General features: G+C 35.7%; 1 protein-coding gene across 1 annotated transcript in view; it reads left to right on the top strand.

The window, feature by feature from the left end:
* The first annotated feature begins 774 nt into the window (after positions 1 to 774).
* Positions 775 to 26,385, top strand: part of LOC149781690 (actin-3-like) — a 30,979-nt gene continuing 5,368 nt past the window's right edge. Inside the window, exons 1-6 of the mRNA XM_089935782.1 lie at positions 775 to 992; positions 11,621 to 11,786; positions 13,999 to 14,238; positions 14,541 to 14,679; positions 15,731 to 15,838; positions 24,900 to 25,091. Coding sequence (XP_089791908.1) covers positions 11,655 to 11,786; positions 13,999 to 14,238; positions 14,541 to 14,679; positions 15,731 to 15,838; positions 24,900 to 25,091 — 811 coding nt within the window. The 5' untranslated portion in view covers positions 775 to 992; positions 11,621 to 11,654. The remainder of the gene's footprint in view (positions 993 to 11,620; positions 11,787 to 13,998; positions 14,239 to 14,540; positions 14,680 to 15,730; positions 15,839 to 24,899; positions 25,092 to 26,385) is intronic.

Consider the following 26,385-nt stretch of genomic DNA (forward strand, 5'->3'; position numbering starts at 1 on the left):
GACGCGAATTAACATATATCGTTATTTTGATACCGCGAGATGTAATATATCCGGTATTGACGAGGGATTTTTAAAAAAATTATATGTCAGAATTGTCCCAGAATGGAAGCTTATAAGAATAAATCTACTTTTCAGTACAACACCATACCCGTACCTCCATTTTGTAAATTCACCTCACTGTCATCAAAGAGGATCGTATCGTTGCTTAAAATTGAACTGTCAGTCATACATGTAGGATAATTTATAATGATACTAACACATGTAAGACTGACAGACACATTGTAAGCTACGGTACGAACCCCTTTGACCTTCATAGGCTGCTCATCTTAATATAAGCGACTTTGGAGAACAGTTGGATTGGGCTGGCCTAATCTGTCTTAGAAAATTACATTTTTTGACATTCTGTACGCTATCTTACCCAAGTCCGATTCAGCAATGCATCGGAAGTGAAGGTAGTAAGGAGGAATAACTTAAGAGAAACTCGAACGGCGTCTAGTCAAATTTCTAGAGCAAAAACTAATTTCTATGTCTAAAAGATAATGCAGTTTCCATTTCTAGCTGAAATGCTCATTTTTCTTGCTAAGGTATATTTCACACTTAAGTATAAAATAAACCGCTACTTTCAATCTCAACTACACCCCCACCCCCCGTTATCGATCTCCAAAATAATACCCGAATACATAATACATTGATTTCGCATACCTGTATATTCATTTACAGCTAAAAATAGATTTACCGAAGCTTTCCACACGGGTGGTTTGTTTTCAAATTGAGTCACGATCAACGATTTCTTCTTTTCGCGGGACAAATTTATATGTTTTACAGTGCTTTCGATTTAGTACGCAGTGTAAGCTAAGTGTATAAACTGGCATTGACATGCGATCTAGGTGTATATATACACCAGCTTGAGCACTTAGGCAAAAGACCTAAAGGAAAGCGTCAGAAACACGCAGCCAGCAGATACAGGGAGAATTAAAACATTTGTCTTACAGGTGGGTAAGTTGCATGAATCGTAAATTTTATTTTATCTAGGATTTACACAAGTTCCTCTTTTTTTCTCTCCATAAAGCTCTTCTCTCGTTGAAGAGACTTAAGGACGTACTTTCTTATATACTGTATGTGCAAAATCAAACTATGTCCCATAATTAGCATATCGACTATGCTCCGCCCACCTCTAGTTACAAATAGGGATTGGGATCAGCATAATAAACCAGTCATCGGGCAGGTCAAATATGGCTACCGCGAACCGAGGTCATCGGGTGACTTCAAATATTTACCCAATTTTAAAAAATGATTGTTTATTGATTAATATCCATCCTATTTGCCATTTTAAAAAAAATTCACTTGCACTGAACAAAATTCAGTGGCAGTAAAGAATACTATAAATAAAATTATTCCAGGGCCAGATCAGGTCAAGTGTTTTTAAATCTTTTTGGTAAGTGTTTGGCGAGGGATAGTGGTGGTCCAAAATATCAAAAGGGACCTGCGTTTCCTCGAAAGGACACCAAAACAAAAGTCTGTGTCTATTTGCTCAAAGTATGCCTACTACCCAATAAACGTGCACAAGAATAAAACCATGGTCAAATTTCAAATGACTAATGACTACGTTTGTGTATGTGTACCTTTTCGTAGCCTTGGAGAGGGTCCGGAAAACCCAAACACTCCCACGACCCGGACCTGTTCTCTCACCCTAATCCAGTACAATCATAAGACACGTACACATATCACATGCAGTAACTATCATAGCTGTAGCTCACATGGTGTGCAAAATCAGGAATAGACTAAGCTGGTGATTCAGATACCAAACTTCATAAATATAAATAAGATGTAGAAATAGAAATCTCGTAGACAAGTATTCCTGCGTTGACAGGCTAAATTATCATGCATTATATTAATCGTTATATCTGTTTATTTGACATGGAACACACACACACACACACACACACACACACACATATATATATATATATATATATATATATATATATATATATATATATCACAAATCATATGGCGAATAACAATCCTTTCATGTGCACTGTATCTAACAAGAGATCACGTGTGTCAGGGATTGATTAAGATAAGTGCAATAAGCTGACAACGAACAGTGCGAAAACTAGTATCTAGCTAACACGAGTCTTTTTCAAAGGCAACTTACATATATAGACAAAACAAACAAGTAAAACAGAAAAGCGGCTATGTTTGCGAAACTTTACATGGCTGTTTCTACAGGAATTCAACCTTTTAGCTTTATTATGTTTCAACTAGTTCATTTCCGCTTGTTGCTGATACTGGAAAATATTGAATGTGTCTTTACTAACTCTTTTTGAAAAATCTTGCTCAGAAGTTCGGTGCCTATGTATATTTGCCATCGGAGAGGGTGACGACCACTTGTTTTCAAACAAGGTATAAAACTCGCACTACTTCTGAACTTGTTCTAGAAGTTAAAGGGACATACCCAAGCTGGTTTTGAAAACACGTCAATGACACAAGACAAGTAATTGTAACCACGACTGTATGCACTGCCAATGATGATCAGTATCTGTTACTTTTGTTTGACTTCTAGAAATTGCGCCACGTGCGTCGATTGTTCTTTAAACTATTGGCGTACCTCTGGCAAATATACATTTTTAGATTTGGTGTTAGCAGCACTATAAAATTCTGAACTCCTCTGTAACCAGCAGCATGAGTAGAATTATAGTACATGCTGGCTAAACATGTCTCCATGATTGGGTTGGTTGTGCTTACTGTTGTTCCTGCTCGTAAGTTACCCGCTGTTCGATACTGCTTTAGATTCGCGTGTTTTTTTTGTTTGTTTTTTTCGGGGGTGGGGGGGGGGTGGGTGGTTGTTTGGGGTGTGTGTGTGGGGGGGGGGGGGATTTCGATGAGGCCTAATGTGTCCAACGAGTAAAAGCAGTTGTTGTCAAGAGTCGGATTGTAAATTTTATTTTCTAAATTTTATTTTTTACTTTCATCTTCCCTATTTCTTTTTTTTTCTTTTGCTGAAGAAGATGTCGACATAGTTTTTTGACCCAAACTTTCATTTCATTTCGTCTGTGAGTAGAGGACAGTATCAACAAGCACGTGGAGGAGACGGAATTTGAAACAGTTTTATTCTCTCTTTTTCTTCCATCCCCAAGGCTGTGGCTGTCTTGGTGTTTTTTATTCGCTTTTCATGGTAGTCTCGAAATCTGTCAGAGCAGGTGTAGCTGTCGCGTTCAAAGCTCTTGGGTGAAATAGTTGAAGAAAGTTGCAATAACTATCCATACTGTTTTGATTTATCTGTTTCGATACGATCGACCAACAACTAATTCTTCTTGTAAACGTGCCGCCACTGTGAGATAAGGATTAGGAGGTAAATGAAATATCCATAGTTCGTAACAAAGATGGAGTTCCATCCATCATTTGAATGGAACTAAAGTGTTGTTTTAGACCTTCCATAAGACTATAAAGGTATCAATGGGATGTCTTTCCAGGACAAAATATACTTCTAGCTTCTTTTGTTCCTTTTTATTTCGTTACCCTTTCTGAAAGTGGTGCAGCAATTGACCCTAACAAAGGAGCAGCCACTTTTAACAAAGGTCTTATCAGCATAAATATCTACCATTATCTTTCAACGATTTTTTTTTCTTCTTTAGTTATGGGTATTTTCAGTTTCATCTTTTGGCAAAGAACGTTCTGATTGCTTCTTAATCGCTGTTTCTGTATCATGGACAAAATTACCGTGCCTCTTAGAACATTAAAACAACATTCATACACAGCATGGATGATTTCTTTTGGTGCCTTATGAATGATCTGGTTCGCATAAGAGAACTGGATTTGGTCAGAACTGATCAAGCATATTTATTTTTTCCCTCTTTCTTTGACCGTCTTGTACAATTTTTCTATGCTGAAAAGGACGGTTTGCACTTTTTCGTGACATTTCTTGTTTCAGGAACAAAACACTGAAGTGAAACTTATAATACATTTCTTTTTTATATTGGAATTCGCCTCCACTTATGGCTGGTACGGTGTATCAACTTCATTATTGGTACACTCGACGGTGAAGCGTTTAAACAGACGAAATCGTATACGTTCTTGTCTGAATAAATTTGGTATATTTTGTAACGTATCTTGTTCTGTCTTGGACTTATGTCTTTGTTGAGGCCACTTTTTTAGTTGCAGAATCAGTTGCTAAAGCAGCAGATGAAGACTTCATCGGAGTGGTAGAAGTTCCTATTGAAACGGGTTTCCATTTTTTTTTTATCAGACTATGAAACATGGTCTTAAATCAGGTTTTGCAGGCATGATCATGAGCGGCTAAGAAAAACAATAAGAAGTATCAAAAGGCTGGACTTGAACTGAGCGGCAAGGTTTTCTAGAGTTCGTACGCGTCCTAGCAACAGTGTCTCTCTTTTTGGCAGAATATCCTTTTCTTCTTCGCTTTATTGTCTCTTTTTGTGAGTATGATCTTGCTGCACCACTATCACCACTCACTCTTTTTGATCTGTCGTCTTTTAGGGGATTTGGGTTATGTCTTTTTAGCTTCGACATTAGGGCTCCATTTTAAAAGGGAACGAATAATGACATCACTCAAAATGCTACTTCCATCAGGTATAAAAATGATCTTTTTTAAATATGCGTATCTAATTTTGATCTGCTAGTTGTGACAACGCTGCTTTATGGTTCAAGAAAAACGTTTTGTTTGATGGCGTATGTAAAGTACGCTTTTAATTAATTGATGTGCTGTTAAAGTAAGCCATCGTAATACTTCTCTGAGACTGGCTTCTGACATATGTGACAGTACTTATGCTTTTATTTCGCGACTGATGGCACATTGTACGTATGGATTTGGCAGAAGGACGAGATTCAAAGCAAGTCATGTTAAGGTATTTGAGGGACATAGTGGTACGCATAATTCAGCATATACCCTACAATGTGCATCGAGACTGTTTGTGCGATTCGCTATATTGTGTTGAAATCAATTTTGAATAATGTAAATGATACTAACATTACGATGATGTCCTTAAAAACCAAAACTTAATTTCATCTTCGTTTTCTCCTAACATATCATTGAAGATTACAGGATGCGATTGACTGAAGTCAGACAAGATCCAATCGTCTTGGCTAGGAATGCCTTCCTAAAATGGAAGTGGATTCTATTTTTTCGTTCTTGAAGTAACTGTAAGCTGACCGCCACCTGCGATGTTATTTGTTATTGAAGAATAACTGTAGAAGGCGTTCAATACTATTTATTAAATACAAGACATCAATACAGATTGGAAGGAGAGTAAAGACTGCCTCGAGAGTATATTTCCCATGGAACTTAAACCCTAGTGAATGTATAACATAAGCCAGCTGTTGGTGTGTATCAGTTCTAGTCCAGTGTGGTATATCTGATTATTTTACTGTCAAGTAATATTTCAAAGCTAATTAGATTAAGGCTTACACAACACCACCCTTTGTAGCACCACACAATATGTTGTGGCGGACGATCGAACAGTTGTGATTTGTATAAAATCAAACGTTTGAAAAATTTGGTGTTTTTTTTTTTCTGTGCCACTCGGTCCAGCAATCTTCATGTTAAAGGGATGGTGAAGATAGTCGCTCCAAGCTTTGACGAACAATCAGTTCGTAAATCACTTGAGTACTACAGAGGAGGATGCAGCCATATTGAGAATGCTAAGATTAGTATCAAAGGCCCAATACATTTTATACATTTGGTACACGTCTAATGTTTTTCACAAAGTGTAACCACAAATGCATATTTACATTTCACAGTCCATATACAAGAATTTAAACACGAAATCGCGGAAAGTATAAATGACTCAGTACTGCACAAATTACAACATATAAGCAAGAAAGTGCACAAAATTCCCGATCTACTTGGGTCACATTGAATGTGCATACACGTTATTGTGTTCTTGTGGTATCTGTGGAATTCAATGTTTCTTATTTCATAAAATATTTCTTCCTGATTTTTATGTATCTGTACACTACTGTGTGCGTGGACTTATAGTATATCTTTCTCTGTTTCAGGTTCATCTACCAGTTTCTAAGCTTGTTTCTAATTTCATTTTCGCTTCTGACATTTCTTCTTTCACTGACTTTATGTCCACTTTTTTATCGGACTAGTGACAAACAATGTCTTTAGTATAATGAGCCCCTTCTTGTATCCAAGCATCGGAGTTACGACCTTTCCAATCATGAACGTAATTTGGTGTAATCATGGTGAGCATGAAGTGTGGTTAAATTTTACCAAACTGTCTTCCTCACACGGAGGTTAAACATGTCTCCATAACTATTCTCAAAGCTTTTAACACGATTTATCTTTCATGCAGAAATAAAGTGTTGGTGGTAAGGTCTTTTCTGCTAGTAGTGTTCATAAATAGTCTAGAACGAATTGTTGGTAAACGAAATCAGAGAAGAAAACTCTCTCACACACACACACACACACACACACACACAAACATCCTGATCTCAATGGAAACAGTTTTTGCAAAATGGCTTGGCAGTCCTCTAAGTCATGAACACTGTCATTGAATTCCACGGAATTTGCGGCAACTGAGGGCAAAAATTGCGGCGTGCTAAGCGTTTATATCAGTCCTTTACATGTATATCTTTGGACGAAGTATTCTCACGTTTAGGAACTGGAATCTAGTGGTAAAGGATATCGAAGAAATTCAGTTGTTACATCACCACATACCACACGCCGTAAATTATTGTAATGTTGAGGCGATTCTTCTTTTTATGTTTCGTTGTGGAAAACAGGTGGGGCATCCGTGGAAGAAAAAAAAAACATTCATGAAATTCGTAGACAATCTGATTTTTTCCTTCTAAATATCAGCCTTCCACAGAAGGGGTTCCCAGTATCTTTCCACCGTTTCTAGCATGTTGTTTCCATTTGTCTTCAGTTTTAAACAAGTAATGCAGCTATCGCAAAGCTTTGGTGGAGTATCGACGACTGACAAAGAGGTATGATTGAAGGTGTGTGGTAACTAGTTTGTTTTTTTGACATGGATATCAATAGCAGACCCACAGTCTATCAACATCTTTTTAAAGCTTGTGGAGTGAGTTTGTTACTAAGCATATTATACACCTCGTTATTCTATTTGCATACCACCAGTGTTGTAATAGCGAACATCAGGCAAATGCAGCAGCACAAGGAATTGATTCACTTCTGTATTGAAGACGTGTGTAAAATAATATTTGGCCAGTTCTTTCATTCTAAACGATTTAGGCATTCTCCTGTGAAGCATGACCAAATAAGCATGCGGAATCTTTAAACTGCACTTGTTTCACTTTCATGTAAATGAGCTTGGCTGCAATCATGGTAACTGTGGGACATTCGGTACCATGTTCTGAAAAATATTTCAAAAGAAATTGTACATAGTATCCTGGGATTGTTGAGCGTGTTGAAACTCGACCTTATAGGAAACTTCAACCGGCGGTGATTGAAGGAGAATCTTAAACGATCGTCGTCGTTAAATTTGCATTGTCGTTAAGTCTCTAATGAGAAATCTCACAAATATGTAATAACTTGCTGCTTTCTCTGGTGGCACTTGAGACTTGAAAATTGCACTGTATGGACGTATCTCGTCGTTCTAACTTTTCTGGAAGTTACTTCTTGCTTCTCTAATGTGAAAATAATCTTCGGGAGTTACTGAACGACTTTTGTATGGTTCACCTTGACTATCTTGTTGGGTGAGGTAGAGGTGTTGATTCCGACTCGCTCGTGTCATCTTCGAAATCACTAGTATGCACTTGGACTTACACTTCAGTATGAGGCAATACCCAAATGTTGTCGTTGTCTCTTCTTTTTTTCTTATGGTTTACAAATTTGCTCCATATAGACAGAAGGAGCTTCGCGTCATAAGTGTATGTATTCATTCAGCTTTCCGATTTGTAGAAGGTGGATGTGTCAAAACCGATCACCTTTCTCGTTGGAGATTTACAGAGAATCTTTAGAAAGTATACTTAATAAAAAAAAGAACTATGGCTACTCCACTCGAGGCACAAGTCAAGATACTTGCTATATCTGTCCATAAAAAAGACACTGCTTTCTAGAATGTTCACAACAACAAGGACATGGAAAGACAGGAGAAAGGAGGAACATGGATAAACATACCTGTTATTGAATCGTGACAAAGGGGTTTCAATTTTTCTTGATTTGGAAGTCTCTGAGCATTATCTCGTTTAAAAGAGATATAGGTGACCCTGAAAAGGACCGTTGGTGTTGTTTTGAATCATAGAATACCCCCACACCAAAACATAGACTTGATCTTTATCAACCTTAACTGTCTTAAACTTTCTTCACAAATTATTCCCACTCCTATGATTACAGCTTTGGTAGTAGTAACTGCTGCTGCTGCTGGCATCTCAGTATTTGTTAGATGGGATTTATCGAGTGACTGTTTATAAATCTAAGCACGTAAAGGTCTCCTTCTAGTGGGCTGAGTTAAAGAAGACTGATACATTTCTCTTAGGTGGTTTAACCCCTTCAAAATGTCCTGCAACAGGTTCATCGTTTTATTTTCACTCCCCTACCGACCGCTCTGGTGGTTTAGTACTTAGAGCGTCCGTCTCGGATGCGGGAGTCATGGGTTTGAACCCCGCCTGTGTCATAACAAAGACTTATTAAAAAAAGGTGACAGCTGCCTCGTTGGGCGCTCAGCATTATGAGGTCAGTGTTAGGACTGATCGGACTGGTATCAGGATAATGTGACTGGGTGGAACATCATGCTACCTGTCTGTGGCATGATGCCCCAGTACTAGACATCACAATAAACTGCCACACTGCAGACATCGTAGTGATATGATTGAAACATTATTAAAGCTACGTTAAAATACAATCACACTCACATACTCCCTTACTTCTGTTCTCTGCTAAAAGATTTCCTTTTTCTCTCCTTTGTCTTCTCGATTTCTTTTTTCCTTTATCTTTCTTCTTCTTGCTGTTGTTCAATCAATGCTTCATCTGCTTCTTTCTGCCGTTGCAATTATCACTCAAATTCTTCCATATGTTTCTTTACGAAGTGATCCACCAATGGTAACGATGGAACAGAAGGTGAATGTAGTTCTACCGTCACAAGTCAAATTCTTGTGGAGACGATTGGAAATCAGGTAAAGATAAATTGAAGTCATCAGTAGTAGTTGTAGTCGTGGTACTATCACTTCGATTACACAATGTATCCACAGCAGGCGTGCTCAAATAAATTGTATTTGTTTTTTTTAGCCATAGGCATGGCACTCAAATTTTTTTATACATGATAAACTTTAGGAACGCTAATGCGCCTATATATTGAAAGTGACGTCACTCGTCCTCTCTCTTCTGATTAGAAGAGAGACCCCATGGTCCGACTGAAATTGTTTAATCGCCTTTTGGTTTATGAAACATTTCAATCCGTTTCGATCCGCTCCTTTATAAAAGTGCATTGTCACATGGTTTTCAGCTGTTCTCATGACAACTCAAGCAAGATGTGGACACTGTATCTCCATCAACCAACGTTTTCCTGGATGCAATTCAACCCGCACTATCTATCGTGGGTCATTACCAGGATCACAGACACATCGATATTGAATAGAAGAATTAATGTGGGGTGACAAGGTTTCTGAAGCGGATCTTACCCGAGCCGAACTTTGAGCAGACCAGTGAAATAATAACCACTTATGTTAACTGACTTTGGTTAACAAGCACCAGCCGCCCTCGTCTCTAGAAATAAGAGATACTGATTGCATTATATATATATATATATATATATATATATATATATATATATATATATATATATATATATATATATATATATATATATATAAACCCATTTGTGGCGGGCTTTTTTTATCGCAATGAAAAAGTGGTCAATGGATAGTATATGTGGTGTGTGTTGGATTGTTTATATAAATTTTAACATTATATTTCCCTTATGCCGCATACCGTCTCATCTTATGTCAAATTCCCGTTATATCACATATAGGATTGCCCTTTTAAACCTATGGGCTAATGTTAATTCTCCATATGTCCCCATTGCGCTCATACAACAACCGACAACCTACGCTATATTTGATGAAATGACAACCGATTTAATATTTGACAAAATAAGACCCAGGTGATATTTGATGAAATGACAACTTAAACGATATTTAATGAAATGACAGCCATCGTGATATTTGATGAAATGAAACTCACACGATATTTGATGAAATGAAACTCACACGATATTTGATGAAATGAAAACCTATACGATATTTGACGAAATGAACACTGACATAATATTTGATGAAATAACAATCCATACCATATCTGATGAAATAACAAATCACAAATATTTGTTAAAGAGCTCTGTTCCCTCAAAAGAGTGACACACTCAAAGTCTGAATCACGAACATAAACTGATATGCCAGCATAATGTATATTTGCTGATTGTGCTAGGTATTTGACTCTTTAAAAACATGTTATCTTTTTTAAATGAACTGATTTGACGTCGACCTTAATTTCTAAAAGCCAGATTGTATCACAGTAGCTTTCCTTGTCAAACATTGAATTTTCCAGCTAAGACAGTCCCCGTCCGTGTCAAACGTTGAGTTTTCCTTCTAAACCAGTTACATTCTGTGTCAAATGTTGAATTTTCCAACTAAATCAGTCACCTTTCATGTCAAAGGTTGAATTTTCCAGCTAAGTCAGTCACATTCCATGTCAAACGTTGAATGTATCCAGCTAAATCAGTCGCCTTCTACGTCAAACGTTGAATTTTCCAACAAAACCAGTCACATTGCATGTCAAACGTTGAATTTTCCAGCTTAACCAGCCACCTTCGATGTCACACGTTGAATTTTCCAGTTAAACCAGTCACTTTCCATGTCAAACCTTGAATTTTCCAGCTACATCAATTACATTCCACGCCAAAAACATTTAATGTTCCTGCTAATCCAGTCATATTCCCGCCAAACGCTGAAAGTTAGTGGCTTTGATTGTCTCTTCCTATCCTCGTATTATTGAGCTTTGATCGTATTCCAGCAATTTTCAGGAGCAAGAACATGTTTTTTCTTAATCTAGTCTAATATATATATATATATATATATATATATATATATATATATATATATATATATATATATATATATATATATATATATATATATATATATATATATATATGTATGTATGTATGTATGTATGTATGTATGTATGTATGTATGCATGCATGCATGTATGTCTTACATCAACGTGTCAAAATGCTTCTTTCCATATTCTGTAACCTTTCATCAAGGTAGGATGCAAGTTAATCCGGGTTCTACCCACTAGAAGATGAAACTCTTTTAAAGTCTGATCATGTGGGTTTGGGTAGACGGTTTAGTTGGATACTCCATCGTTACTCTCGTCATCAGTAAAATTTCAAGTCTACATTTTCATTTCAAGTATTATAATAATAATAATAATAATAATAATAATAATAATAATAATAATAATAATATTGTTGTTGTTGTTATTATTATTATTATCATTGGGCTTATAAACATGATCACCAACAACGTTGATCGTACATATTTATTCTACGTTTGAAATGGATACACATATTCATATCCAGGAATAATATAATCATTACAGGATTAACATTGAATAATAATGTTTCTACTTCAGATATTAAATTTCTACACGTAGAAGAAACAGAACCATGTCTTCCTGTATAGACGAGTTTTCTGCTGTTGTGATTGACAACGGTTCGGGCATGTGCAAGGCTGGCTTTGCTGGAGACGATGTACCACGCGCTGTATTTCCCGCCATAACTGGACGGCCACGACACGATGCAAGTAATTAGATGTTAATTGTATGAAAACAATCTACTGTTAGACGTAACAAACAAGGGGTCACTCTACTGAGCCAGTCAAACACTCGTGTCAGTTTGGGCTGGAATTTCTTTGTTTCCCTATTTTCCAAGGACTACTGGACAACTGTCGCTGTCAGCTGGAATTTCACGTATTGTCCCAAGACTGCAAATAATTTTCCTCTAATCAATGACCACAAATATCATAAGTTCACAATTGCATCGCTTCTCCAAGCAGGGAACTACTTTCCAATTCCATCCCCGGAACACAATTCTGAACCATATTACACATTTGCCTCTCTACCAAACTGTCTTCACATCAACAATAAAAGGCGTTTCCAAATAAAGGAATACCCTCTCACTGATTCCATGGCACAAAATATCTGTCACGAGTATTTCACATGAAAAGGCACAATAAATCACCACCTTTAGATTACGATGGGGACTACTTGGCGACATGCCCATCGATGCGGATCTGACCTGATTTCAACGACGGAAATAATCCGTGCCATCATAACATCTCATAAATATTGTATATATTGATGTCTGTTTATAGAAATCGGTGCTAATTACATGGGCTGAGGAATATTTCCTCAGCACCGACTTCCCATAATCAAACAAGTAATCACTAAAATCTAACAAAGCTATAACCGGAGACTTAAATACAAATGGCACATACCCTAGATTTACTGTAATACTTGTATTTTTATGACAAAAGTTACAACCCATGACACGTGTATTTGTATTAAGTAAACTCACAGAACTAACTTCAGTTAAGACTATTACGATAAATCTATTGCAGAAATAGTTTAATTTTGTTGTTAGATAAATTTAAATTATTTTCGTATTAATATTAAATAATCTCGTGGCATCTAAAATAAATTTTAAAAATCTGCCTACAGGAAAAGAACAAAATATATACAGGTTTATATATTTATTGATTAAAATATTATCAGACAGTTAAACAATATCAAACGTTAGAGAAAATAACGATGGACTGAGCAGTGTACTCTTTTTGAATATTTGTTTCACATGCCGCATTGCAGTTTTTCCGATTCACAATTATTATAGAAATATATGCATGCAAATGCAAAGCTTTATCTAAAAACCATTGCACATATAATTCTTAAGATTTTATGTACCAACGTATGCTAGAAATACGCTCGCGCGCGCGTGTGTATGTGTGTGTGATTTAGATTTTTAATGTAGCTATAGCAATTTTAGTCATATTGATACATTGTCTTTAGTGTGACAGTTTATAATGATGTCTAGCACTGGGGCATCATGCCTCAGACATGTAGCATCAAGTTCTACCCAGTCACATTTTATCCTGGCCCCAAGTCGACCAGTCCTAACACTAACCTCTTAATGCTGAGCGCCAAGCGAAGCACCTGTTATTACCGTGTTTTTATAAGTCTTTGGTATGAATCGGCCGGGGTTGGAACCCGCGACCTGTCGCATCCGAGGAGGACGCTCTAACCAATTAGGCCTCTGGAGCGGTCTGCAAGAAATATAAGACAAGCTTTGATAATCCCATTACATACAGAATACTGTAAAAAAGCTTTGACCTCGTTAGATATAGAATATTGTAAACAAGCTTTGATAATCACATTGCTTACAGAATACTGTAAAGAAAGCTGTGATAATCCCGTTACATACATAATACTATAAAAAAAGCTTCAATAATGCCGTTACATACATAATACTTTGGAGGAAAAAAGCTGTGACAATCCCCGTACGTTGAGAATACATACATACTTTTTTTTAACTTTGAAAATTCCATTACTTAGAGAAAACTAAATTCTTTTTTAATAGGTATACATTTTTGTGGTTTTTAGAAAAATTCTATTTTTTTTAGGCCGCGGATTAGGAAAAACGTCCTATTGTTTCCACCTAAGAATAATTGTGGGTATCTTCGAATTAGTTGCTTTTAACAATCATGGGATCGGTTCATTCCGGAGTTTTCACGGTTCGTCCTCCACGACATATACTCGTCGTCTATCATATGCTGAAAATTGACGATAAACCCTCAAAAACAAGTAAACGAAACTGCTCGAGCTCTACCTAATCATAAAAGGTGCATACGTTATTGTTTTAACAAATGATGTACGGGAAATAATCTATTAAAATATGTTGTTGTTAAGTAAACTAATTTGCTTTTAGTTTGAAGAAATGTATGCTGTTTTTTTATTAGGTTGTAATGACCGGAATGGATAGGAAAGAATGTTATATTGGAGACGAGGCGTTTAATAAAAGGGGTATCCTTTCCCTAGAGTATCCAGTAGAACACGGAATTGTCACCAACTGGGACGACATGGAGAAAATCTGGTACTACACTTTCTATAACGTACTTCGTGTGGCTCCAGAAGAGTACCGAACCATGTTGACAGAAGCGCCGCTCAATCCCAAAGCCAACAGGGAGAAAATGACACAGGCAAGACATAGCTAACATCATCAGTACATAGTCTTCTTGTTCTTCGGAACATGTTCTATCGATCAACATATATATCTATCGCTCCAGCACTTAAGATAAAATGATATATATTCTCTCTCTCTCTCTCTCTCTCTCTCTCTCTCTCTCTCTCTCTCTATATATATATATATATATATATATATATATATATATATATATATATATATATATATATATATATATATATATATATATATCTTTGTGTGTGTGTGTGTGTACTGTTATCTACAAATACTGTTAACAACTAATAAACTCGTTCACAGATCATGTTTGAGAGGTTCAACACGAAGGCCTTTTACGTCGGGATTCAGGCTATATTGTCTCTGTACGCCTCAGGACAGACCACAGGAATTGTTTTTGACTCGGGCGATGGCGTGTCCCACGTGGTACCCATCTTTGAAGGTAAAAGAGATTTCCGTAAATCCGCTTGTTCTCTTCATCTCATATGCAAGCCATGGTTTGTTTCTGTATGAGTGTTTGTCTCTTCTGAAGCGTTTCATCTCGAGCAGTCCGTATGTCTGTAAGTATTATGTTTTGGTCTGTTTTTCTTGCGTTCGTGTATTTGCGCGCGCGTGTGTGTGCGAGCTTTAACAATTTTTAAGTCATATCGCTACGATATCTGCTGGTGACAGTTTATAGTGATCTTTAGCACTGGGGCATCATGCCGCAGACATGTTGCATGATGTCCCACCCAGTCACATTATCCTGATAGAAGGCCGACTAGTCCCAACACTAACTCTGAAAGCTGAGCGCCAAGCGAGGTTGCTGTTAGTACCATTTTTATAAATCGTTGGTATGACTCGACTATTGTTCGAACCGACGACCTCCCGCATCCGAAGCGGACGCTCTAACCACTAGACCAGCAGAACGATCTTTGTTTTTCTTAACTTTCATGTTAAAGCTTTCTTAGTCCAAAGGCAATAATTTCCTTGAAAATCCTGGCACGTAACAGGTATCCAGTCACCATTAATTTAAATTTAGGGTTTATATTGTGCATATAGGAGCATTCCCGTATACGTAAGTTCAACATTTTTGTGAAATGTGTTTGTGTAATTCAATCAAACTGTTCTACTCAACGATGCTAAATATTTGCAAATTTCGACCTGACCCCGATAGGCGTGAAATTAAACACGGAGATTTAATCATACATGGCATTACACAGGCATGACACTTGCTCATTATTCTATAACCAAAGAAAATGATTTGAATACAGTTTTAAGAACATAACGATGCAAGCATAGTTTTAATTTATTTAGCTTGTTCATTATAATAACATTCCCCTTATAAGAAGAAAACTTGGCTCATATTTTTCTAGTCAACTTTTACATACTTTTAAATCTCTTCTACTATCATAATATATTTCATTTGATGACAGGTATACGAACAGGCATGTATAATTTCAAATATATTGTTTCGAAAGTGTTTCAATACTCATTCACATTTAATTTTGCAGGATTTGCCACCCCTTGTGCAATCGAGAGAGTTGACCTCGGAGGAAGAGATTTGACAGCATACCTACAATGTATTTTACGTGAAAGGGGTTACAATTTCAGCACGTCTTGTAAGTTTTAACTTTAAGGATACTAGAGCTTCTAAAGATATTAGTTGACCAAGATGAGATGTCTGTGTTATTAGGCTATGGGATTTATTTGTATTTTTATATTTCACACAAGCGTTTTGGTTTGTGCTTCTTTTTGTTGCTTAGTTTAAGACCATAGAGTCGTAACATAAATTAGGGGCTCGTTCGGGATACGAATTTCTGAAATATATTTCAGAGAAATTAAAATTGCCTTTGAGAGTTAAATTCACGTTGTTTCGTAATTTCTTCTTTCCTGGTATTTTTGTTATTTCACAATGAAACGAACAAGCTTTCACAATGTCCTCTAGAGTGGAGAGATTTGGTTCTAATATGACAAAGGAGGGGGTGGTTTCTTTCGATAAAGGTGAGTTGCTGGAGCTTGCCAGCCGCCGTTCTATTTCGGATGTAAAGGCATCTTTGTTAAAACAGAAATAAATATATTTTGATGCAGTATTTGGTGGAATATAATATTTTTGATCCAAGTGCTTTGGATTTAATTTTTAAGTCTCTATCCGGATCTCAAATGAAATTAAAAGAATTGCAGTAAAACAGTCAGATGGAAATATAATTAAGAAAACTAAACTTCAACTTCGGAAGGAAATGATGGAATTCCAAGTTTAAAAAGAGCAAATGCAAAGAGAAAAATGAAAAGCCAATGCACATGCAAAGAGAAAAGGAGACAAATGCAAATGCAAATTTAAAAAAGAGAGACGATAGAGAAATGCAAATTCAAGAGAAAATGAAGAAAGAGAAATAAAAGTTAAATTAAAAGAATTAGAACTGGCAAGCAGAAAGCAATGCTAACCAAGTTCAGGTTTTGTTGTTATCAGAACAATTAAGTTAATATCCCCTTGTAGAGAAATAGTAGTATGGCTTATAGAGCACTGGTCTTTGTTATTATAAAGTATAGTTATTGTCAAAGCTGAAGTCATTACTTCACTGTAAGTAGATAAAGTGCTGATTATGACACGGTTAAGGAAAGTATCTTGAATGGATATGACTTGATACTTGAAGCATATCGACAGAGGTTCAGAAACTGTAGAAAATAAACTGAAGAAACCTAGGAATACTGGCTTTCAAGCTTCAAGACTGGACTTAACAGAATGATGCACACAGAACGGTTATAAGAAAATTATATCGCTCCTAAAGGGTACAATCCGATGATGTGATTTAGCGAGTAATCAAACTTAAACCAACAAATGGACTCTAACAAATGTGAATGATATATGCATGTATCATCGGGGATCATCAATGTATAACATTTTTTAAAAAAAATAATTGATATATCGATCTACCACAAGGGATTATAAATGTATGGAATTTATTCTCAAGCATGAAACATGTATTGCTCATCAATACGAAAGGTGTATGAACAATTGACTGTATAGCATCCAGCAGTATGTTCAAGTATATATTGATATTGATCTGTGTAAAGCAACTGGATTGAGAATATGTAACGATAGGCTTTTTAGGCATCATGAGAACGGTAAATTTACTTACACATGCCCTCGTGAACGTAGTGTCATAGATTATATTTTACCTTTTTATAGTACTGCTTCATTACTTTCCGATTTTTATGTCCCACGACATTACGGATCGTTCTGATCTTGTGCCATTATAGTTTGTATTTAAAATGTAGCGCCTTCACCTCTCATAGTAGAGCTAAAAATATCAGAACTTATTACAAATGGAATCCACAGTCTTCTGCCGCATTCCTTAAAGATTTAGGAAGTGATCAGGCCCAATTTGACAATTATATAGAAAATATGTATGTCCATGACCCCTGTTAGTAAAGATATAGCTGTAAGAGAGTTCACAGAAATCTTAAATGACGTTGAAAAACCTTATTTTAAGAAGTCATACAGTTAAAGTGTTCGTAGTGTTTCTTTTCCGATTTTATTGCCAAATCAAATAACATATGGTTTAGTAGCGAGTTTAGGGGAAGTCAAGCGCTATGTGGACCAATGCTCAATCTGTCGGAAAACGTTAGGAGAAACGGATATGTTGCTTTTGTTTGAAAAAAAGAAGATTTATAAGAAATGTGTATGAAAGGTAAAGTTTCAGTAATGAAAGAAATTATCACGTGATTTATCTAACAGGAACAAATCTAATCGAAAGTAATTCTGGCATTTCTATATAAAATAAATGTAGCTTCTGCTGAAAGTATTTCACCAGAACAATTTTTCCAATATTTTAGTATTTTGCACAATCAAAACGAATCATTTACAAATGAGGAAACAATGGATATTATACCAGATATATAGAAAATTACATACTGGCTCAAAGGACTATATGTGAAGAACAAGATAAACAAAAGGCTGAAGATGAAACGCTAAAAGCAATACAAAATCTCAAAACATTGAAACAACATGGCAATGATTATCTTCTGAATGGGTATTTTAGAAAGGGAATGGATATACTTATACCCTACATATGTAAAATATTCAATGCAATAATCGATAGTTGTCATTTGTCTACACAATATGACGAGGGAAACATTGTACCTACAAGTGATGCTTGCAATACTGGAAATTGTAGAGATGATATTTTACTAAGTTGCTTTTCAAAATTATTTTCCATAATTTGAAATGAAAGACTGTTGAATTGGGCTAGAGAAAATAGCAAACTATCGGATGCACATTTTGGTTTCAAGAAAGGAATGGGAGTTATTGACGCTATTTTTGTTCTTCATGGTTTGAATAATAAGTATTTAGGTCAAGGTAAAATGTTTTATGAAGTGTTTGTTGATTTTAAAAAGGTATTTGGTAGTTTTTACAGAAGTAATTTGTGGTGGAATAGTTTTGGTGAAGGTGCAAATAGCAAAATGTTATATGTTCTTTCTTCTTTGAACAGTGTAGTTAACTCCTGTATTTTACATTCGGGTATACGTAGTGCCTTTTTAGTATGGAGTAGGTTTGATACAAGGTGAAGTGTTATCGCCGATACTATTTCCATTCTTTACTGAAGATCTGGAAACATTATTAGTCTTCAGTATATGTCGGTAAAACGAGCACAACAATATTACAATTCTATCCTTACTATGTAGTCATTTTATGTTTTGAAATTCGTTTTTTTTAAAATGTGGACTGTTAAGACCATTCTTGACAATTTAGGCAATGCTGCTTTTGATTCCGTGCTGTTTCTAAGAGTATGAGGTTGTAAAAGGTTATTCGTTACATTTTCACTCCATCCATTTTTTTTGGAAATTACAGAAACTGTTTAAATTGCTTGTACCACTATCGACGCCCCGGGTTTTCGTCGTCAGATTTAGGCTTTTGTCAAAATGTATTTAAGAGAGCTGTTCCAAGAAATAACATGAATCAGATCAGACATCTTACTCTATCCATTTGTTACATCAAGTAATGTTCTGGTTTACATTGTATTTGATTCACATTTAATTTAAGATTCTTTCATAGCTCTCTTCGTGCTAAAGCTAGAACATTGTGTAACTGGACGGTGTCGGATCTAGACACAGGAAAAGCACTCCAGTAATATGAATCTTTATATTGCAAGTTGTTGATGATTGCATCTCTGACACCCACATCTCACAAAGCTTAAGCAAACAAAACCTGTACTCTACACGTGCACACAAAGTTGCATTGCTTAGGCGCATTCTGGTAATAAACAGTCCAAAGTGCTACGTCTTGGGAATGCTATAGGGTTAGGCACCGTCTGGCCGTAAACAGTTTACGGTACTACGTCTTGGGTTGCTATTTGGCTAGGCACTGTCTGGTCATAAACAGTTCACAGTGCTATGTCTTGGGTTGCTGTATTTTTAGGCACTGTCTGGTCACAAACAGTCCTCAGTGATACGTATTGGGTTGCTGTACGAGTAGGCACAGCCTGGTCATACACATTTCACAGTCCTACGTCTTGGGTTCCTGTATGATTAAACACAGTCCGGTAATAAACAGTCCATGGTTCTCCGTCTTGGGCTCCTGTACGGTTATGTACAGTCTGGTAATAAACAGTCCACGGTGATACGTCTATGGTTGATGTATGGTTAGGCACAGTCTGGTAATAAACAATCCACGGTGTTACGTTTTGAGTCGTTGTACGGTTATGCACAGTCTGGTAATAAACAGTCCATGGTTCTACGTCTTGGGTTGCTGTATGGTTAGGCTCATTCTGATCATAAACAGTCCAATGTGCTGCGTTTTGGGCTGCTGTAGGGTTAGGCACAGTCTGCTAATAAAATGTACACGGTACTTTGTCTTGGGTTGCGGTATGAGTAGGCACAGTCTGGTAATAAAGAGTCCATGGTGCTATGTCTTGGATTTATGTATGGTTAGGTACATCCCGGTCATAAAATGTCCACGGTGCTATGACTTGGGTTGCTGTTTGGTTAGGCACAGTCTGGTCATAAACAGTCCACTTTGCTACGTCTTGTATTGCTGTTTGGTTAGGCGCAGTCTGGTCATAAACAGTCCACTTTGCTACGTCTTGGGTTGCTGTTTGGTTAGGCCCAGTTTGGTAATAATAACACATCAAACTAAATTGTCAGATAGTACATATTCATTTATTTACTTTATTTGAATAATACAGACAAAACTTGCAATTATCGTTAAATTCATATATTCTCTTATGTACCTAAATAGAAAGACAAATATCAATTAACACATATCATTAAAAAATAATTAATAGTACAGTTAATAAACGTAATAATATGTTACTTACTTCATCAACAGTCCACGTTATGTCTGTGAATAATTGATGGATCTCAACACATTCACACGTTAGCCACAATCCACATTGATAAGTTTAAACGTTCATTTAACAATACCTAAGGCACGTAAGGTCTTTCTTATTTAAATAACCAGATTAACCATTGAGGAAAACCTGCGAAAGTTTGTTGAAAAATTAGTAAAGCTCAAAACTGGAGCAAAAACTCTATTATTACAAACACATTCACGCAATAGACACTGTCCATGTCTTTTTTGTTGTTGTGGTTGCTGTATGGTTACAGTTATATTCATACATTATGCTAAATCCACGTTGCTATGTTGTTTTGGTTGCTGCATGGTTACAAACCCATTCACATGTCAGGCGCAGACCAGGTCGATATGCTATTGATTGCTGTATAATTACAAATATATAATCATGATAGGTACAGTCAACGTTACCCTGATTTTGGTTGTATAATTACAAATATATAATCATGATAGGTACAGTCAACGTTACCCTGATTTTGGTTGTATAATTACAAACATATAATCATGATAGGTACAGTCAACGTTACCCTGATTTTGGTTGTATAATTACAAATATATAATCATGATAGGTACAGTCAACGTTACCCTGATTTTTGGTTGTTGTATAATTACAAACATATAATCATGATAGGTACAGTCAACGTTACCCTGATGTTGGTTGCTGCATAATTACAAACATATAATCATGGTAGGTACAGTCAACGTTACCCTGATTTTGGTTGTATAATTACAAATATATAATCATGATAGGTACAGTCAACGTTACCCTGATTTTGGTTGTATAATTACAAACATATAATCATGATAGGTACAGTCAACGTTACCCTGATTTTGGTTGTATAATTACAAATATATAATCATGATAGGTACAGTCAACGTTACCCTGATTTTGGTTGTATAATTACAAACATATAATCATGATAGGTACAGTCAACGTTACCCTGATTTTGGTTGTTGTATAATTACAAACATATAATCACGATAGGTACAGTCAACGTTACCCTGATGTTGGTTGCTGCATAATTACAAACATATAATCATGGTAGGTACAGTCAACGTTACCCTGATTTTGGTTGTATAATTACAAATATATAATCATGATAGGTACAGTCAACGTTACCCTGATTTTGGTTGTATAATTACAAATATATAATCATGATAGGTACAGTCAACGTTACCCTGATTTTTGGTTGTTGTATAATTACAAACATATAATCATGATAGGTACAGTCAACGTTACCCTGATGTTGGTTGCTGCATAATTACAAACATATAATCATGGTAGGTACAGTCAACGTTACCCTGATTTTGGTTGTATAATTACAAATATATAATCATGATAGGTACAGTCAACGTTACCCTGATTTTGGTTGTATAATTACAAACATATAATCATGATAGGTACAGTCAACGTTACCCTGATTTTGGTTGTATAATTACAAATATATAATCATGATAGGTACAGTCAACGTTACCCTGATTTTGGTTGTATAATTACAAACATATAATCACGATAGGTACAGTCAACGTTACCCTGATTTTGGTTGTTGTATAATTACAAACATATAATCACGATAGGTACAGTCAACGATACCCTGATTTTGGTTGTTGTATAATTACAAACATATAATCATGATAGGTACAGTCAACGTTACCCTGATTTTGGTTGTATAATTACAAACATATAATCATGATAGGTACAGTCAACGTTACCCTGATTTTGGTTGCTGTATAATTACAAACATATAATCATGATAGGTACAGTCAACGTTACCCTGATTTTGGTTGTTGTATAATTACAAACATATAATCATGATAGGTACAGTCAACGTTACCCTGATTTTGGTTGTTGTATAATTACAAACATATAATCATGATAGGTACAGTCAACGTTACCCTGATTTTGGTTGTTGTATAATTACAAACATATAATCATGATAGGTACAGTCAACGTTACCCTGATTTTGGTTGCTGTATAATTACAAACATATAATCATGATAGGTACAGTCAACGTTACCCTGATTTTGGTTGTTGTATAATTACAAACATATAATCATGATAGGTACAGTCAACGTTACCCTGATTTTTGGTTGTTGTATAATTACAAACATATAATCATGATAGGTACAGTCAACGTCACCCTGATTTTGGTTGTTGTATAATTACAAACATATAATCATGATAGGTACAGTCAACGTCACCCTGATTTTTGGTTGTTGTATAATTACAAACATATAATCATGATAGGTACAGTCAACGTTACCCTGATTTTGGTTGTTGTATAATTACAAACATATAATCATGGTAGGTACAGTCAACGTTACCCTGATTTTGGTTGTTGTATAATTACAAACATATAATCACGATAGGTACAGTCAACGTTACCCTGATGTTGGTTGCTGCATAATTACAAACATATAATCATGATAGGCACATTCAACGCTACCCTGATTTTGGTTGCTATATAATTTTACATTCGCAAGTCAGGCACACTCTGTGCTGATACGCTCTTGGTTGCTATGTACACATTCACGTCATGCTCAGCCCAGTTCGATATGCTTTCGATTGCTATATAAATACAAACACATTATCTTAAAAGGCACATACAATGTTACTATGCTTTGTCATTTTGCTATATAATTGCTAATACATTCGCACCTTAGACACAGTCCATATTCTTGTGTTTATAGTTGCTACAAAGTTGCAGACACAGTCACACGATATGCAATGTTCAAGTTATGTTTTGGTTGCTTTGTAGTTACAAACATATTCACATGTTACGCACGGTCAACGTTTTCATGTTTTTGATTGTTATATAGTTACAAACTCATGCACAGATTAGGCACATTCCGCACTGTTATTTTTGTTTTTGGTTGCTATATGGTTGCAAGCACAATATCTGATGTTGTACGACAAACTACTCCCCAATTTGTTATTTATATCTACTGCGTTACCTCTGGAGTTATTTTTCTTCTTTGTTTAGATCCTCTGGTTGCTGGTGTTACTTTTCATAGCTCACTGAAGCCTCCTTTTAAGTACTTAAAGCTGTTTCTTTGAAATTGAATAATTCCTTTCCTGTTTATTCCAGGTAGGATCATGTGAAAGGTTCTATTGCAATCCATGTTCACCCATCCTCTAAAAATCCATGTCAGATCCGCTTGATACGTATTCTAAGGTGCTCAGTGTTCCACAAATTGCATTATCGTAAGACATCTCAATCTCATGGTGAACTGTTATCAGTATTAATTGGTATATTACAAAAAGTATTGAGCCATTTTGAGTGAGAAGTAAATACATGTCATTTGATAGGCACAGCCTCTTCCAATTTATCGCACAGTTATTTTCATATGCATTGATATACATCCTGATTTGTTTACACCAAAACTGATAAACTGCTGAAGAAGTAAATACCGACATTAGTGCCTCTTTTGTACAGCCTGCATGCATTGGAATTGAAAGCTGGCCGTGTTCGTAATTCCGCTTACGTAGAAAATGTTAATATAGATAAATACAGTATTAGTCTAGACATAGCATATTTGTTTTTCTTTGCACTATTAAATTTTATAAATTTGGAAATATAAAAAGGGTATTTTGACATTTTATCATCTATTTCTTTAGCGGGGGTGTTTTAGCCCAATGAACACCTAAAGCAATGAGGTATTGGCGCTTACGCACAGTCGTTATGCTTCTCTTAAGTGTCAATGCCATGTCTTACTGATTTACGCTGTCATTGTTATAACCTCAGAACTCGGCTCATTGTTTTACTAAATTTTGTTTCACAGGTGTAGAGTCTTGATTTATAAAATATATGGTGATCTATGGCGGGGCTAGTAATCATAATGTTTATAAAATGTATCAATGAGGTTTTTGATAACAAAAATTGTTTGTGGGCATGGGGGTTAGATTTGGATGTCACTTTTCGCATATTATAATAAGGTTGTCTATGGCCTGATGTAATACGAATCTGTTATATACTACTGATGATCTTAGCATCCATCTGCAATGCGCTGAACGATGGGATTTTCATTATGTTCAATTTCTCCCACCCCATGATCACTTCCATAACATGACCACAAAAAAGAATATCATAATATACCTGCATTTATGATAAAATGAATTTTAGGAATAGTTAGGAAAGATGAAATGCAGAATGATGTCAGATTCATAATTGTCCAACGTACGCTGTTTTGGAAAGATCTCCTACAAAATGACAAGTTAAGGGTTAGGTAAGTAGATGGACTGTTCCGTTCACACTTTTCATTAATTATTTATATTTCAGTTACGAAAAATTATGAAGATCTGATTTTGTTAGTTACAAATTTTATTTTAGCGGAATTTGAAATCGTCAGGGATATAAAAGAGAAGCTGTGCTACTGTGCAATTGACTTTGACAAAGAAAACTCGACTGCAGCATCTTCTTCTACGGTAGAAAAATCGTACGAACTTCCGGATGGAGGGGTCATCACTATTGGCAACGAGCGCTTCCGGTGTCCAGAGGTCTTGTTCCAGCCGGCATTTATTGGTATCTATCCTACTTACAACTGGAATTTAAAAAATTGTTATAATATTTCAAGTTGGATGATCACAGTATTGCAATAATGTTGTTTGCATTTCTGTATTTTGTTTCAAAAGGATACACAACAGTGCCTTCAAAACGCGGACGAAAAGTATCCTGCATCTAATGTATAATAAATACGAATTGATTAGACAAAACAGTAACATTATTTGTCAACAAGTTACAAATTAAAAAGAGAACAAAAATAATATGGAGAGGGATTACCGCCAAAATTATATGCCTGTATTTTCTTTTTTCTTCCTGAATGCATTATTGTAAAGTCTGCTTGCGAGTACTACTTTCATAATTCTATCCATGTATAGTGTATTCGTCATTGATGCAAAGTGTACGTGGCAGTTTACAAGTGTTACTTTTCTGCTGCATTATTGTAAATGACTGCATGCAGATGCTACATTCATAATTCTAGTCATGAATTTTCTGTTCTTCACTGATGCAAGCTGTAAATGGCTGCTTGCAAGTGCTTAGATTTACTTCCCTTCTGCGTCATTGTATCTTGCAGTTTGCCAGCTACGGAATTGCTTCTAAAGTTTGTCGTATGACAAGTGCTATATCAGTTATTACAAGTTTTAATATTCTATTTATAAACTTTATATATAACACGAGTTAAATTGTTCCAACTGTTCATTTTATTTTGCATTACATACATTTTGCCTTTGCAACACAGTTACTTCAAAATGTTTTCATAGTCCATTCTTTATGACAGATTGCATCTTCTAAAGCATGATTATAATGTATCATCTAGCATGTTGCACGTTAGCATCAGGGAAGTTAGCATAACCTAATGCCTTATTATAACAACAGATGGCGCTGTGACACATCAATTTCTTAAAACACGACTACTCCCCTGACCCTAGCAATAAGAGGTTATACCACTTTATGGCATGTTTATGCGCCTTATTTTAAAATATCGTTTGAATTATATTGTTGCATTAAGGTCAGCTGGTTTCCCCAGAGTATTTACATTCGGAAATGAGGTGGCCTGCAAGAGACATAAAATAAATTAAATATATCAAAGTGTATACAGTTAGAAGTATACACAATGTAACATTTCCGCTCAAACTTCCCACCACTTTTTTATTTGGACATTTTGTGGATGTAAATTACCGTTTCCGCATGATGTTAGAATAGGATGATCGCTTACAAGCAAGGTTTAAGGTCCTAATTTGTTTATATATTTTCATTCACAATTTTATCAATTTAGAAATGTTTATTATTTTATAGCAATTCAGTGCAAATTCTA

This window comes from Sinohyriopsis cumingii, chromosome 15, assembly GCF_028554795.1.
Source record: "Sinohyriopsis cumingii isolate HCF-2022 chromosome 15, ASM2855479v2, whole genome shotgun sequence".
Classification (NCBI taxonomy): domain Eukaryota; kingdom Metazoa; phylum Mollusca; class Bivalvia; order Unionida; family Unionidae; genus Sinohyriopsis; species Sinohyriopsis cumingii.